Source organism: Thamnophis sirtalis, unplaced genomic scaffold (genome assembly GCF_051295495.1).
Source record: "Thamnophis sirtalis isolate CommonGarterSnake01/CBP01778 unplaced genomic scaffold, rThaSir2_p1.2 scaffold_8, whole genome shotgun sequence".
NCBI lineage: Eukaryota > Metazoa > Chordata > Lepidosauria > Squamata > Natricidae > Thamnophis > Thamnophis sirtalis.
In genome coordinates, this window is record NW_028261388.1 from 2,126,062 (window position 1) to 2,142,997 (window position 16,936).

Sequence of the window (16,936 nt, forward strand, 5' to 3'; positions counted from 1 at the left end):
GCGCTACGAATGTCGATTTTTTTTTTTTTAAATAAAGCACAAGCAAAGAAAAACCTGGGTTTTGTTCTCCCTGATATTGTCTTAAGAGCTGGAGTCAATCTGGAGTGTGTGTATGTGTGTGTGTGTGTGTGTGTGTGTGAGAGAGAGAGAGAGAGAGAGAGAGAGAGAGAGAGAGAGAGAGAGAGAGAGAGAGAGAGAGAGAGAGAGAGAGAGAGAGAGAGAGAGAGAGAGAGAGAGAGAGAGAGAGAGAGAGCGCCGAGGTGGCGCAGTGGTTAGAGTGCAGTACTGCAGGCCACTTCAGCTGACTGTTAGCTGCAGTTCGGCGGTTCAAATCTCACCGGCTCAAGGTTGACTCAGCCTTCCATCCTTCCGAGGTGGGTGAAATGAGGACCCAGATTGTTGTTGGGGGCGATATGCTGACTTTGTAAACCGCTTAGAGAGGGCTGAAAGCCCTACGAAGCGGTATATAAGTCTAACTGCTATTGCTATTGTGTGTGTGTGTGTGTGTGTGTGTGTGTCACAATTGGTTTCTTCTGACCCCTCTTGTGGCAGCTGTGGGGTAAGAGACGATTTCATTGGCTGACTTTGCACGACTGTCTCGCTGAGCGACAGAAATTTGGGCGGCCCCTTATCGTCATAAGTTAGGACTGCTTGTAAACACAAATGACACTGATGCTCTCTGCCATTCCGTAGCCAAGGAATCAATCAGGATAGAGTTGGAAGGGACCTTGGAGGTCTTCTAGTCCAACCCCCTACTCAAGCAGGAGACCCCATCCCATTTCAGACAAGTAGCTGTCCAGTCCCTTCTTTAAAAAAACCTCCAGTGTTGGAGCACCCACAACTTCTGGTGGTAAGCAGTTCCACTGGTTAATTGTTCTCACTGTTAGGAAGCTTCCCCTCCGTTCTAAGTTGCTTCTCTCCTTGATTAGTTTCCACCCGTTGCTTCTTGTCCTGCCCTCAGGTGCTTTGGAGAAGAGCTTGACCCCCTCTTCTTTGGGGCAACCTCAGAGATATTGGAAGGAAGGAAGGAAGGAAGGTGGGAGTGAAGGAAGGTGGGAGAGAAAGAAGGGAAGGAGGAGAGAAGGAAGGACGCAAGGATCTCGCCTTGGTTAGTTTCCACCCGTTGCTTCTTGTCCTGCGTTCCAATCCTTTGGAGAAGAGCTTGACCCCCTCCTCTCTGGGGAAGCCCCTCAAATATTGGAAGACGCCTATCCTGCTCTCCCCTGCTCCTCCTTTCCTCTAGACTAGCCAAAACCAAATCCTGCATCTGAACTCAATTAGAAAACTTTTTAATTTATTTCCAAAAAAGGGGAGTGGGGGGAGAGCGGCTGGGGGGGGTGTGTGTCTTCTGGTGATGCCCTTCACATCAACAGGGCTTCTCTCACTAGAGCCTTCTTGGCCGGGGTCAGCCGTGCTGGGAAGACGATGTCGAAGTACATGAAGAGGTCTCCCTTACAGGTGGGGTCTTGCGGGAGGGGCATCCCCTCCCCGGGGACCACTTTGAAGTACTTCGGGCTGCGAAAGGAAGGAGGAGAGGCCGTTCAGAGCCCCGACACGTACAGACCCCCCCCCAAGGCCGTTTGTTTTAGTGACTGTTTCGAGTTGCAACGGCACCGAACTTACCGTCACAGTTGATAGCAATAGCAGTAGACTTATATACCGCTTCATAGGGCTTTCAGCCCTCTCTAAGCGGTTTACAGAGAGTCAGCATATTGCCCCCAACAATCTGGGTCCTCATTTTACCCACCTCGGAAGGATGGAAGGCTGAGTCAACCCTGAGCCGGTGAGATTTGAACCGCTGAACTGCTGATCTAGCAGTAGCCTGCAGTGTTGCATTTAACCACTGTGCCACCTCGGCTCTTGATGGTCTGAATGCAGCCGAATGTCCTTGTCGGCTCCCCAGCCCCTCCCCTTTCTCCACTTACTGGACAATATCATTGATGGGGATGTTCAGCAGCCTCTCATCCAGTGTTCTCACGTCCACCGTGCAGCCAATCAGGGCCTGGGGTGGGGTGGGAGTAAGAAGAGAGAGGCCTGCTGAGATATGCTATTCGAGAAGGACATGTTGCTAGTACTAGAAGGGGATGGAGATTGCAGAGAGGAGGAGGAGGGGGAGGAAGAGAAGAAGAAGAAGAGAAAATGGAGGAGGAGGAGGAGGAGAAAAGGATGAAGAGGAGGAAATGGAGAAGGTGGAAGAGGTGAAGGAGGAGGAGGAGGAGAAGACAAAGAGGAGGAAGAGAAAATGGAGGAGGTGGAAGAGGAGGAGGAGGAGAAGAGGATGAAGATGAGAAAATGAAGGAGGTGGAAGAGGAGGAAGAGAAGAGGAAGAGGAGAAAACGAGGGAGGTGGAAGAGGAGGAGGAGGAGGAGGAGGAGGGGAAAAGGAGGAAGAGGAGGAAGAGGAGGAAATGAAGAAGGTGGAAGAGGTGAAGGAGGAGGAGGAGAAGACAAAGAGGAGGAAGAGAAAATGGAGGAGGTGGAAGAGGAGGAGGAGGAGAAGAAGAGGAAGAAGATGAAGATGAGAAAATGAAGGAGGTGGAAGAGGAGGAAGAGAAGAGGAAGAAGAGGAGAAAACGAGGGAGGTGGAAGAGGAGGAGGAGGAGGAGGAGGGAAAAGGAGGAAGAGGAGGAAATGGAGAAGGTGGAAGAGGTGAAGGAGGAGGAGGAGAAGACAAAGAGGAGGAAGAGAAAATGGAGGAGGTGGAAGAGGAGGAGGAGGAGAAGAAGAGGAAGAAGAAATGAGAAGAAGAGGAGGAAGAGAAGAGGAAAAAGAGGAGAAAATGAAGGAGGTGGAAGAGGAGGAGGAAACCTTGGTGTTCTCTGAGCTTGGTGATTTTCTTGCAGACCTTTCATTGCCCAGCTAGGGTAATTTCAACAGTGCTGTGAGAGAGTGGGCTTTGCAGTGTCAGGGTGATGCCGATTTAACAGCTGACAGCCGCTGTAAGGCTGTAAACCGAGATGATGACCTGAGGATGAGTCAGCAGAGTCACTGCCACTTTAAGAAGCTGTATATATATAAGGGAGGCCATGTGTCGGCCCCTCCTCCCTCCCTCCCTCTCCTTGTGTTCTATCTGCATTATAATCCCACCTGTAGAGTTGCAGAATGATTGACTGCCTACTATTTGCCTAACAATGTGTGCGTATATAAGCCTTGTACATAAACCACGGTTTAAAAGACAAGCCCTTTGGGTACTGTGTTTTGCTCCTGAGTTGTATCAAAATAGTAGTCGCTCTCTGCGCACTCTCGACATGTAGAGTGGAGGAAGGAGAAGACGGGAAGAGAAGGAGGAACACAAATGATCAAAGCACCATTGGAAGAGCTCAACGGCCATATTGGTGATCGATCCTCACGGAGAAGATCTATCCATGAAGTTGCTAAGACTCCTTACCAGCTTGATGGCCCATCAACGAGTAAACCAGTGGTTCCCAAACTTGGCAACTTTAAGACTTGTGGACTTCAACTCCCAGAATTCTCCAGCCAGCAGAGCTGGCTGGAGAATTCTGGGAGTTGAAGTCCACAAGTCTTAAAGTTGCCAAGTTTGGGAACCACTGGTGTAAATCAAAAGTAAACCAACTACGGTTATATATCAGAGACGGACACTCCGCCTGTGTGTGTCATTGTGTGTGTGTGGGGGGGGGGAGTGAGTGTCAATGACAACGTTGTGTCTCCCCCGCCTAGCCTTGGGTGTTACCTTTCCCAGTGGGATCCTGGCCACGTAGATCAAATTATCGTCTTCCCTTTTGAACCTGGGATGAATCTTCTCCTTCACAATGAAGATAATATCTGCTGGGATAATGTTGGGGCCCTAAAATGAAAACAAAAACAAAAACAAAACAGAAAGGGGTCTAAATAGGAAAAACAATTGAAATTTGAATATATTCTTAATTCACTAAGGTTCAGCTTTAACCAACCTAGGACTAAGGAGAAATTTCCTGACAGTGAGGACAATTAACCAGCGGAACTGCTCGCCACCAGAAGTTGTGGGTGCTCCAACACTGGGAGTTTTTAAGAAGAGATTGGACAGCCATTTGTGCTGAGCAGTAGAATGTTTCCTGCCTGAGCAGCGGGTGGGACTAGAAGACCTCCAAGGTCCCTTCCAACTCTGTTGTTCTGTTAAGGCCAAGCTGGCATCGGATTCTGGGCCAGAATTAACCAGAGAAGGTTCCAAAGGAGGCACCACCTCACCTGTCCCGGCCTAACCTCACCTGGTCTCCTTCCTCTTTGAAAGTGATCTTCGTCCCGGGCTTCCAACCAGGTTGGACGTCAATCGTGAGGATCTTGTCTTTGATGGTGGAGGCGTGGCCGTCTTCGTTCATCGCCTGAAGGTGCGGGAAAAGATGGGGGGGATCACACAACCAAGGAGATCCTTGCAAAGGTTGTTAACGGTGCGAAAAACGCTCACAACCTTTTTTCCAGGGCCATTGTAAGTTTTGTCACTCAATGAACTGCTGTAGGTCGAGGGCCGCCCGTAGTGACGTGGTGATCCGCTTAACGACTGGCCCGACCTACGACCATAGTTCTGGGGTCAATGATGTTGTTATTTCTGGACTACCTATTGTTGTGACCGGCCAACGGAGCTGGCGGCAGATTCGGATAGTGGGGAGGTTGGGGAGGAAGATGGGCCAGTCCTGGAGTGTGGGGAAGGCTCGGATGAGGGCTCTGTGTTGGAAGGCAGAGAGGGGGCCAGGGCTGTCTGACAGTTATCAGCTGCCTTCGGAGTCGGATATCAGTGAGGCAGAAGAACAGCTGGAGCCTGTTCCCAGTGTGCGCATGCACAGAGTGGCCAGACGAAGGGAAGAGCTAAAGAACAGGGGGCAACTTGGGAGTAAAACCACAGGTGGATGGTGAATGGCCCCTCCCAGAGGAAATAAAAGAGGAGCGACAGGGGAGTGGAGTTTGCAGGAGACAATTAGTTCGCTTCATTGGTTCGTGACTCTCCGAGGCTCCGTGCCGAGTTCTGCAGATCTCGGCCTGGCAGCTCTCCAAGCCAGATAAGGTCTGTGACCGTAAATCCTCCCTTGAAAGACTTTGCTGGAGGTGAAGGAGCAGAATTCACAATAAATTAATTAAAGGGGTTTTTGTCGGGACAACAGGGAGTTTGCTTCAGGCTCTCGGGAAGCCTCGGTCAGGACATCTATACCAGTGTTTCTCAACCTTGGCAACTTGAAGATGTCCGGACTTCAACTCCCAGAATTCCCCAGCCAGCGGATGCTGGCTGGGGAATTCTGGGAGTTGAAGTCCGGACATCTTCAAGTTGCCAAGGTTGAGAAACACTGATCTATACAAGTCTGGTTGTTCACCTGGAGAGACAATAGCCCCAAGCTTGGTGTTGTGATAGTTGTGCTCCCAAAACAACGGAGGTGGGATCAAGCGGGGCAAAGCAGAACCGAGGTCAAAATCATCAAGATGGCAGTTGTCCAAGCCCCACCCATTTTATGCAAGAACTCCCCCCGCTTTGCAACACGGTCCCCAGCCCTTAACCTCCGTCCACCGTCACGTTTCCCTTCCTTACCCTGCGTGAGATCTTGATTTTCTTGGTGCACCCGAAAAACAGGTCTTCGAGGGAGAGGTAGAGGTCCCTCTCTATGGGGGGGTCCTGCTTCTTCACCCCACGCCCCCGGAGACCCCCGAAAGCCATGTTGACCTCGGCTCCTTCGCCGGTGTAGAATTCTAAAGCATTGAGAGGAGAAGTTGGCCCCGGTTACGTTCCACCAGCCCAGTGTTTTTTTCCTGACAATTTTCAGATAGGTGGACTCCAACTCCCAGAATTCCCCAGGGCTGGCTGAGGAATCCTGGGAGTTGAAGTCCACCCGTGTTAAAAGTTACCAAGGTTTGAAAAACACTAAATACAGGTAGCTGTAGTTGAGGCAGGGGGTTGGACTAGAAGACCTCCAAGGTCCCTTCCAACTCTGTTTTGTTCTATTCTATTCTATTCCTTCTCCTATTCTATTCTACTCTATTCTATTCTCCATCCTATTTTCTATTCTATTCTATTCCATATTTCAATTCAATTCAATTCCATGCCATAATCTATTCTATTCTAATATATCCTATTTTCTATTCTATTCTCTATTCTATCCTAGTTTCTATTCTATTATATTCTCTATCCTATCCTATCCTATTTTCTATTCTATCCCATCCTATTCCATATTTCAATTCAATTCAATTCTATTCCATTCCATATTCTATTCTATTCTATCCTATTTTCTATTCTATTCCATTCTATTCCTTCTCTTATTCTATTCTATTCTCTATTCTATCCTATCCTATTTTCTATTCTATTCTATTCTATCCTATTTTCTATTCTATTCTATTCTATTCTCTATTCTACTCTATTCTATTCTCTATCTTATCCTATCCTCTATTCTATTCTATCTATTTTCTATTCTATTCCTTCTCTTATTCTATTCTATTCTCTACTATCCTATTTTCTATTCTATCCTATTCTATTCTGTATCTTATCCTATCCTATTTTCTATTCTATACTATACTATTCCATTCCATTCCATTCCATTCTATTCCTTCTCTTATTCTATTATATTTTATTCTCTATCCTATTCTATTCTATCCTATCCTATTTTCCATTCTACCCCACCCTATTCTATTCTAGTCTATTCCTTCTCCTATTCTACTCTATTCTATTCTCTATCCTATCCTATTTTCTGTTCTATTCCATTCCATATTTCTATTCTCTTCAATTCAATTTAATTCTATTCTATTTCATTCTATTCTAAGGTTACAATTTTTGTTGCCATCTAGGAGACTGCTAAAGGGAGTCATGCCATACTTCATGAACTTTTTGCCATGGTTGTTAAATAAAACACTGCAGTTGTTAAGTGAATCACACGGTCATTAAGCAAAACAGCATCCCCATTGACTTTGCTTGTGGGAAGGTTGCAATTGGTGATCACGGGACCCCGGGATGCTGCAATCGTCGTAAATGCAAGCTCGTTGCCAAGGCGCCAAATTTGGATCACGCAACAAATGGAGGAACGCTGTGATGGTTGTAAGTATGAGGACTGGTCATAAGTCATTATTTTCAGTGCCATGACAACTTTGAATAGTCGCTAAACGAATAGTTATAAGTTGAAGGCTACCTATGCAGATAGTCCTCAACTTAGGACCACAATTGAGCCCAATATTTCTGTTAAGTGAAACATTTGTTATGTGACTTTTGCCCCATTTTACGATGTTTCTTGCCACCGTTGTTAAGTGAATCGCTGCACATGATGTTAGCAACCCGGCTGTTAAGTGAATCCGGCTTCCCCATTGAACTCTGCAGGGCAGACGGTCACAAAAGGGGAATCGCGTGACCCTAGGACATTGCGACCGTCATAAATACGAATCCGTTGCCAAGCGTCTGGATTTTTAACACAGGGACGCTGCGACGGTCGTACAGCGTGAAAAGCGACCCCAAGTCACATTTTTTGTCAGTGCTGTTGTAACTTCAAAACGGTCACTAAATGAACTGTTGTAAGTCGAGGACTACCTGTATGATTTGGAACAGTCGCTCAACAAATAGGGGAGGAATATCTGTAATATGAAACACGGCATAATATGTGACCTCCAGGCTCCCTTGGAGCCCACACACACGAACACACAACGGGGACACCACACACAAACGCTCGCACGCACATCAACCCATGGTCCTTCCGTCAGATTTATACACTGAATTGTAAATCATCCAACAGGGAAAGAGGGGGTTTGTCGGAACCTCACCCGCGAAGGGATTGTCCCCTCCAAAGAATTGCCGGTAGACTTTCTCGGGGTTCCCATGGAAGACGTAGCCCTCCGTCCAGGGGGTGTCGATGCCAAACTCCAGGGGGATTCCGCCCTTCAGACCCTCCTCTGCAAATTTATCGTACACGGCTTTCTTCACCGCTAAAGGGATCCGAAGGGAAAACGTTTGAGTCGGACTTATATCCCGCTTCACACACCTCCACAAACATCCTCCACTCCTTTCACAAGTTCCAAGGAGGCTCCACACTCATTTGCACCCCTCGGGGGACCCTTAAGGAGACAGATAAAACCTCCAAGTGGCCTCAAGGACCCTCTCAGAGGATGCAAAGGACCAGCTGTCTGCAAGGAATATAAATCTTTCCCTTCCCCACCATCCAGTCGGAGCTGAAGAAGCTTCTGGGATGAGAAGCGAAACGTCTTCGAAAGAAAAAACAAGGAATCCCAGTTGCCTCCTGATATAAAAAAACACCTTTGGGACAACCTGGATGATGGAGAATCTCTACAGACTTTGAGCTACACAATTTGGGGTGAAGACCCTTGAATGGGGTGGGAGAAGGAATGGATTTCCAGAGGGAAAAATGGCAGACTACAGGAACCATTTGCACCACTCAGGTGACTCTGAGGACACAGATAAAACCTCCAAGTGGCCTCAAGGACCCTCTCAAAGGATGCAAATGACCAGCTGTCTGCAAGGAGCATCAATCCTTCCATCCTCCACCCTCCAGTCAGAGCTGTGAGAAGCGAAACGTCTTCGAAAGGAAAAACCAGAAAGTCCAGTTGCCTCTTGAAAAAAAAGGCACCTGAACCTGGATGAGGAAGAATCTACATAGAACCGGATCCAAATCCTGTTCAGCACCCTTGATTTAATGGCACGTGAGAAAGACGGTGAGGAACAGGGAAGAGAAGATGCCTCAGGAACGGTCAATAAGGGATGGCTCAGCCTACAGACGTATAATGGGAGGGGGAAAAAACAAACAAACTCAGATTTAGGGGAAGACGCCTGGATTTTGCAGGGAAGCAGATCTTCCGTGCTGCATCTGTGGGAAGTTATCATCCAGCCCTCTCCCACAGAAAAGAAATATCCTAGGAAATATTGAAAAGGCAGAATATTTCTTTGGATGTGAAAAGAAAGAAACATGTTTTAAAAGACAGAATAGTTGCCTGTAGCTTCCTGCCCATCCCCACTTTGTCAATGGGCCATTGAGAAGGCCAGGCTAGCCCACTTTACATAATAAAGACTTCTCCACTGCAGCCCCAGGGGTGGGTGGGAGTAAAGGCATGATAATGTTGGAACTTTACTCAACGGGCCACATGGCATCTGAGAACTCATCCACACCTGGATTCAAAACACAGCCTAGAGAGTAGCCCCCTGCATGGCACCATGGGAGCCTGACAACCAATCAGAATGCATTTCTTACACAGGAACAGGAAACAGAGAGGTGGGACTAAACAGGGTATAAAAAGCCTAGCAAGCCCCTCCTTCAGCCCTTCTCTTCTTCTCCACCAACATTGAAGCATGTGATCCACCTTTTCTGGTCAGGGCTCAAGCCATGTGGTCCTGTCCACCAATAAACCATCTTTCCAAGCAGCCTCCATGTCTCCAGTGTCTTTTTCTCCCACTTGGAGCTGAACCCAGAAGGACATTTCTTTCTGTGTGGTCTTCTTTGCTTTACTTACGGTCGCTGAGAACATCGTAGGCTTCGGCCAGCTGCTTGAATCTCCCAGGAGCCCAGGGCTCCTTGTTCTTCAGCGGGTGATACTTGAGGGCCAGCTTCCGATACCTGCAAATCACACACGGAGAAGAAGCTGCGGGTTTCGTTCCAGGAATCCCAAACGCTCCACCGTGGATTCACACAAACAGCTTGGCCAGGTGTGAAAGCTGAGATGGGGCATCACCTTTGTGCGTTCACGCTGTCTCTGCGTCTTTGCAAGTGGGCAGAGGATTGATCGCGCAAAGGGTCCGGAACCGCGATGACGGAGCTGTGGCACGCGTGCCACAGATGGCATGGGGGGGGGGCCCTCTCTGCGGACACGCGAGCTGTTGCCCAACTCAGCTCCACTCAGCACGCGCCCGTGCCTCCTGCCGGCCAGCTGATTTTCAGGTCGCTACCATGCATGGAGATGTGCGCATATGCATGGGGGTTGCGTGCACATGTGCAGGGGGAGCATGGGGGTGTGCCGTGCCTCGTTTTTGGTTTCATGAGGTTTCAGGGAGGCCTGCTAGGCCCCAAAAGGGGTGCAGTGCCCCCCCCCATAACAGCCTGTTTTTGGTTCCAGGAGACGTGCATGCACGGAGGGGGGGGAGGCATGGGGGTTGTGCACACATGTGCATGGGAGGGGTACATTGCTAGGAACCCCAAATCTGCCTTCTAGTGCTGGGTGTGTGTGTGTGTGTCTCCAAATCGGGCAACTTTTAAGACCTATGGACTTCAACTCCCAGAATTCCCACATCATAATGCATTGCATTATGGGTGTGGGCACGTGCGCGCTATTCCAGCACGCGTGGAGAAAAAGGTTAGCCGTCATTGGTCAAGAACAATGCTTCTCAGTATGGCTGAGTGAGGAATTCTGGGAATTGAAGTCCGTATGTCTTAAAGGTGCTCGTTTTGGAGACCACTGAATTAGCACGTTTGCCAAGCTCAGCAACTTTTAAGATAGGTGGACTTCAACTCCCAGAATGGGCTGGGGAATTCTGGGAGTTGAAGTCCACATATGGTGGCTGGGGCATTCTGGGAGTTGAAGTCCATACGTGCTGGTTGAGGCATTCTGGGAGTTGAAGTCTACACATGCTGGTTGAGGCATTCTGGGAGTTGAAGTCCATATGTGCTGGTTGAGGCATTCTGGGAGTTGAAGTCCACACATGGTGGCTGGGGCATTCTGGGAGTTGAAGTCCACACATGCTGGTTGAGGCATTCTGGGAATTGAAGTCCACACATGCTGGTTGAGGCATTCTGGGAGTTGAAGTCCACACATGCTGGTTGAGGCATTCTGGGAGTTGAAGTCCACACGTGCTGGTTGAGGCATTCTGGGAGTTGAAGTCCACACATGGTGGTTGAGGCATTCTGGGAGTTGAAGTCCACACATGGTGGCTGGGGCATTCTGGGAGTTGAAGTCCATATGTGCTGGTTGAGGCATTCTGGGAGTTGAAGTCCACACATGGTGGCTGAGGCATTCTGGGAGTTGAAGTCGCCACATGCTGGTTGAGGCATTCTGGGAATTGAAGTCCACACATGGTGGCTGGGGCATTCTGGGAATTGAAGTCCACACATGCTGGTTGAGGCATTCGGGGAGTTGAAGTCCATACGTGCTGGTTGAGGCATTCTGGGAGTTGAAGTCCACACATGGTGGTTGAGGCATTCTGGGAGTTGAAGTCCACACATGGTGGCTGGGGCATTCTGGGAGTTGAAGTCCATATGTGCTGGTTGAGGCATTCTGGGAGTTGAAGTCCACACATGCTGGTTGAGGCATTCTGGGAATTGAAGTCCACACATGGTGGCTGGGGCATTCTGGGAATTGAAGTCCACACATGCTGGTTGAGGCATTCGGGGAGTTGAAGTCCACACATGCTGGTTGAGGCATTCTGGGAGTGCCAGTAGTTCTCCAAACTTCACAACTTTAAGCCTTGTGAACTTCAATTCCCAACATTCCCCAGCCAGCCATGTAGGGACTTCAATTCCCAGAATCCCCCAGTCAGAATACTTTAAAAAAAAACAGGGGATTCTGGGAGTTGAAGTCCACAAGTCTTAAAAGTTGCCAGATTTGGAGACAAACCCTCCCCCCCCAGCATTAGAAGGCAGATTTGGGGTTCCTTGCCCATTACAGGAGGCGGTGGGAATGAGAGGCTCCCTGGGGGTTGAACGCAGCCTCCAAGCGGGGTTTGCAAAAGGTGCAAAGTCCAGAGAAGCCCATCTTGCACCACCAAGCAAGGGCCCACAAAGCCCATGTTGCACGGCCAAGGAAGAATGGACCTTGCAGTCCCACGCCTCCTCCTCCTCCTCCTCCACCTCCTCCACCCTTCCCGGCTCTCACGCCTTCTTGATGTCCGCATCCTTGGCGTTGCGGTTCAGCTCCAGCACCGCGTAGTAATCTTGCCCCATCGCGGCCTGCTTTTGCCCCGGGCTTCTCCCGTTGCTATGGCGACCGCCGCCGCCGCCCGCCCGGGGCATGACGGGAGTTGTAGTCTCGAGATCCCCGGGCAAATTCTGCGGCTGTCGCGCGCTTCTGGCTGCTTATGCTGGGAAAACCGGAGCTGCTAGTGGGAGCCCCATTTCGGATTGGGGGGTGGTGGGGGTTGCAACCCCTTCCTCCAGATCTCCTTCTGGGACGTTGCTGGGGAAAGTGGGCGTTGCAACTTTTTTGGGGGGGGGCAGGGGACAAAAATCCTGGGTTGCAAAAAAAGGCTTTTTGCAAAAGGTTGGGAAAAGGCTGCGCCTCCCCCCCCCCGCCGCCCCCAAAAGCCAATTTCCTTGGAATGTTTTCTGCAAAATCCAGTGGCTGCTTTGCATTGGATGGGAGACCGCTGGGCGATCCCCAGACGGAATAATAAAGAGTAACAGTTGGAAGGGACCTTGGAGGTCTTCTAGTCCAACCCCATACTCTATAAACAGGATAGTATACTATCTCAGACAAGTGGCTGTTCAATCTCTTCTTAAAAACTTCCAGGGATGGAGCATTTGCAACTTCTGGTGGCAAGCCCTTCCGCTGGTTAATTGTTCTCACTGTCAGGAAATTTCCCCTCGGTTCTAAGTTGCTTCTCTCCTTGATTAGTTTCCACCCATTGCTTCTTGTTCTACCCTCAGGTGCCTTGGAGAATAGCTTGACTCCCTCTTCGTTGGGGCAACCCCTGAGATATTGGAAGATGCTATCATGTCTCCCCTGGTCCTTCTTTTCATTAAACTAGACATACCCAGTTCCTTCAACTGTTCCTCATATGTTTTAGCCTCCAGTCCCCTAATCCTCTTTGTTGCTCTTCTCTGCACTCTTTCCAGAGTCTCCACATCTTTTCTACATCGTGGTGACCAAAACTGGATGCGGTACTCCGAGTGTGGCCTTACCAAGGCCTTATAAAGTGGTATCAACCCTTCACCTGATCGAGCATCTTCAGTCATGTGATCAAAACTGAGATGCTTGGCAACTGATTCATTTTACGACGGTCACAGCGTCATAATCATCTTGTGATCACCTTTTGCGACCTTCTGACAAGCCCGGATTCACTTAAACAACCGTGTTACAGGTAAGTCCTTGACTTACCACCACAACCGAGCCCGTGTCGGGAAGACATTTGTTAAGGGGTTTTTGCCCCGCTATACGGCCTTTCCTGCCACCGTTGTTAAGCGAATCACGGCAGTTGTTAAGTTAGGGACACGGTTGTTAAATGAATCCGGCTTCCCCACTGACGTAGCTTGTCAACAGGTTGCAAAAAGGGATCGCGTGAAAACATCCCACCCCCACCCCGGAATGTTGCAACTGTCATTAATTTGAGTCGGTTGGGAAGGGTCTCAATTTTCATCACGTGACCCTGGGGATGTGACAACGGTCGTAAGTGTGAAAACCCGCCATGCTGCTTTCTTCAGTGCTGTCGTATCTTTGAACTGTCGCTAAATGAACTCCGAATTCCATCCGCCGGCATCACCTCCACTAGACCGATTAGCTACCACAGATTAGGCCTCCTCCGAATTCCATCCGCCGGCCAGTGTCGACTGGCGACTACCCGGAGGAGAGCCTTCTCGGTGACTGCTCCGACCCTCTGGAACGAACTCCCCGTGGAGATTTGAACCCTCACCACCCTCCAGGCCTTCCGCAAAGCCCTTAAAACCTGGCTGTTCCGACAGGCCTGGGGCTAAAGAGCTGTTGCCCCCCCCTCTCGAATGGTATGGTTGTTGTGTGCTTTTAAATTGTGTATTGTTCTGTTCGTCTTTTTTATCCCTTATCTATACCCCCTTCCATAACTTGGATTGTGAGCCGCCCTGAGTCCCCTTCGGGGAAAAGGGCAGCATATAAATGCAATAAATTCAATTCAATTCAATTGTTGTAACTTAAGAGCTACCTGTATGTTAAGAACGAAACCTTCCCGATAAGGCTGCGAGTGGATACAAGTGAACATTCTTAAAACACCACTTTTATCCTCGATGTCCAGGTGTGTGTGAACTACACAACTCATGGGGGGAGGGAAGATCTGTTTATCACACACACCCTCCCTAATCTTGAGCGTCTCCTGATTTGCACAGTGTGTGCTAAACTCTTTAACAAGGTGTGGATTCGTTCACAAGCCTGGGGAGGGGGGAAACAAACACCTGTGACTTTGCACACAAGACATGAGGCCTCTCTCAGATCTGGGAAGGGGGAGGCATGGCTGACGCCCCTATTTTTCCGTCCCTTTTTCAAGCCTGGGGGTGCTCAGGGCTGAAAACAACCCGCTCGAAGTTAAACAGAGCGATTGCACGGGTGTTTGGGGTTAGGAAGGATGAGCCGGGCTTGTCTGGGGTAATTGCAGCTTTTATGGCTTTTAATGTTGACTTTTAAGCCAAGGCATGACTGACTCTTGGCAAAAATATATATATATATATATCTTTTTGTGACCTCTTTAGACGATGCAAAAGGCTCTTCAGCCGCTGTGCTCTTTGTTTACCCGTCAGCCGTTTTTTCTTCCTGCCCCTCTCGGAAAAAGCTGATCTGGCTTTGGGGGCTAAAGATAGACTAGGAAAACATAATTATAGGAGGGCACTTTATCCACAGTTCAAATAGATCAGCGGCCGCAGTCCGGGAAATGTTTTCCTGGAAACCTTTCTGTGCATTTAGCTCTGCAGGTAGCTCTCAATAACACCAATCAATCAGAAGGGAGCTGGAAGGGACCTTGCATGTATGTATGTATGTATGTATGTAGGTAGGTAGGTAGATAGGTAAGATGATAGATGAAAGATAGAAGAGATAGGTAGGTAGGTAGGTAGGTAGGTAGGTAGGTAAGATGATAGATGAAAGATAGAAGAGATAGGTAGGTAGGTAGGTAGGTAGGTAGGTAGGTAAGATGATAGATGAAAGATAGAAGAGATAGGTAGGTAGGTAGGTAGGTAAGATGATAGATGAAAGATAGAAGAGATAGGTAGGTAGGTAGGTAGGTAAGATGATAGATGAAAGATAGAAGAGATAGGTAGGTAGATAGGTAGGTAGGTAGGTAGGTAGGTAGGTGGGTAAGATGATAGATGAAACATAGAAGAGATAGGTAGGTAGGTAGGTAGGTAGGTAGGTAAGATGATAGATGAAAGATAGAAGAGATAGGTAGGTAGGTAGGTAGGTAGGTAGGTAAGATGATAGATGAAAGATAGAAGAGATAGGTAGGTAGGTAGGTAGGTAAGATGATAGATGAAAGATAGAAGAGATAGGTAGGTAGATAGGTAGGTAGGTAGGTAGGTAGGTAGGTAGGTAGGTAGGTAGGTAGGTGGGTAAGATGATAGATGAAAGATAGAAGAGATAGGTAGGTAGGTAGGTAGGTAGGTAGGTAGGTAAGATGATAGATGAAAGATAGAAGAGATAGGTAGGTAGGTAGGTAGGTAGGTAGGTAGGTAGGTAGGTAGGTAGGTAGGTGGGTAAGATGATAGATGAAAGATAGAAGAGATAGGTAGGTAGGTAGGTAGGTAGGTAGGTAAGATGATAGATGAAAGATAGAAGAGATAGGTAGGTAGGTAGGTAGGTAGGTAGGTAGGTAGGTAGGTAAGATGATAGATGAAAGATAGAAGAGATAGGTAGGTAGGTAGGTGGGTAAGATGATAGATGAAAGATAGAAGAGATAGGTAGGTAGGTAGGTAGGTAGGTAGGTAGGTAGGTAGGTAAGATGATAGATGAAAGATAGAAGAGATAGGTAGGTAGGTAGGTAGGTAAGATGATAGATGAAAGATAGAAGAGATAGGTAGGTAGGTAGGTAGGTAGGTAGGTAGGTAGGTAGGTAGGTAGGTAGGTAGGTAAGATGATAGATGAAAGATAGAAGAGATAGGTAGGTAGGTAGGTAGGTAGGTAGGTAGGTAAGATGATAGATGAAAGATAGAAGAGATAGGTAGGTAGATAGGTAGGTAGGTAGGTAGGTAGGTAGGTAGGTGGGTAAGATGATAGATGAAAGATAGAAGAGATAGGTAGGTAGGTAGGTAGGTAGGTAGGTAGATAGGTAGGTAGGTAGGTAGGTAGGTAGGTAGGTAAGATGATAGATGAAAGATAGAAGAGATAGGTAGGTAGGTAGGTAGGTAGGTAGGTGGGTAAGATGATAGATGAAAGATAGAAGAGATATGTAGGTAGGTAGGTAGGTAGGTAAGATGATAGATGAAAGATAGAAGAGATAGGTAGGTAGGTAGGTAGGTAGGTAGGTAGGTAAGATGATAGATGAAAGATAGAAGAGATAGGTAGGTAGGTAGGTGGGTAAGATGATAGATGAAAGATAGAAGAGATAGGTAGGTAGGTAGGTGGGTAAGATGATAGATGAAAGATTGAAGAGATAGGTAGGTAGGTAGGTAGGTAAGATGATAGATGAAAGATAGAAGAGATAGGTAGGTAGGTAGGTAGGTAGGTAGGTAAGATGATAGATGAAAGATAGAAGAGATAGGTAGGTAGGTAGGTAGGTAAGATGATAGATGAAAGATAGAAGAGATAGGTAGGTAGATAGGTAGGTAGGTAGGTAAGATGATAGATGAAAGATAGAAGAGATAGGTAGGTAGGTAGGTAGGTAGGTAGGTGGGTAAGATGATAGATGAAAGATAGAAGAGATAGGTAGGTAGGTAGGTAGGTAGGTAGGTAGGTAGGTAGGTAGAGATATTGTGTGTGTGTGTGTGTGTGTGTGTACGTGTGTACATACATACATATATGTTGTGGCCCAGCAGGAGCCGTTGGAGCTGCCACCAGACTCCGACAGCGAGGGGCCCTATGAGTCAGCTCTGGAGGATGTGGAGGACCCTGGACAAGGTCCCACTCCCACAAAATGAATAAACGTGACGATACCTCCCGCCTACCAGACATCTGGAAACCACCCCTAGCCAACAAACGAATCCCACCCACCACCCAGGTCATCACAACACAAAAGAACAACAGACACACAGCCAGCACCTCAGCCACACAGGATGATACGAAACAGCCGACCAATCTTACCAGACTACCAATCTACCATGCCACCAGACTCCGACAGCGAGGGGCCCTATGAGTCGGCTCTGGAGGATGTG

At 48.2% G+C, this 16,936-nt stretch overlaps 2 protein-coding genes across 3 annotated transcripts in view; one reads left to right on the plus strand and one right to left on the minus strand.

Annotated features, from left to right (window-relative positions):
* The window catches only part of LOC106540687 (dicarboxylate carrier UCP2), a 20,092-nt gene extending 20,039 nt beyond the window's left edge, over positions 1–53 (plus strand). For both annotated transcript variants that reach the window (XM_087720956.1, XM_087720957.1), the window contains one exon: positions 1–53. This exon is cut by the window's left edge and continues 1,014 nt beyond it. The gene's annotated coding sequence lies outside the window, so the exon portion shown is untranslated.
* Positions 54–1,277: 1,224 nt separating this feature from the next.
* DNAJB13 (DnaJ heat shock protein family (Hsp40) member B13) lies at positions 1,278–11,874 on the minus strand. The gene is made up of 8 exons (XM_087722064.1): positions 11,769–11,874; positions 9,417–9,520; positions 7,719–7,880; positions 5,512–5,669; positions 4,205–4,318; positions 3,691–3,804; positions 1,926–2,002; positions 1,278–1,515 (listed from the first exon to the last, which is right to left on the minus strand). The coding sequence occupies exons 1-8, from the start codon at positions 11,834–11,836 to the stop codon at positions 1,362–1,364; spliced, it is 951 nt and encodes a 316-aa protein (XP_087578190.1). The 5' UTR covers positions 11,837–11,874; the 3' UTR covers positions 1,278–1,361.
* Positions 11,875–16,936: the final 5,062 nt, after the last annotated feature.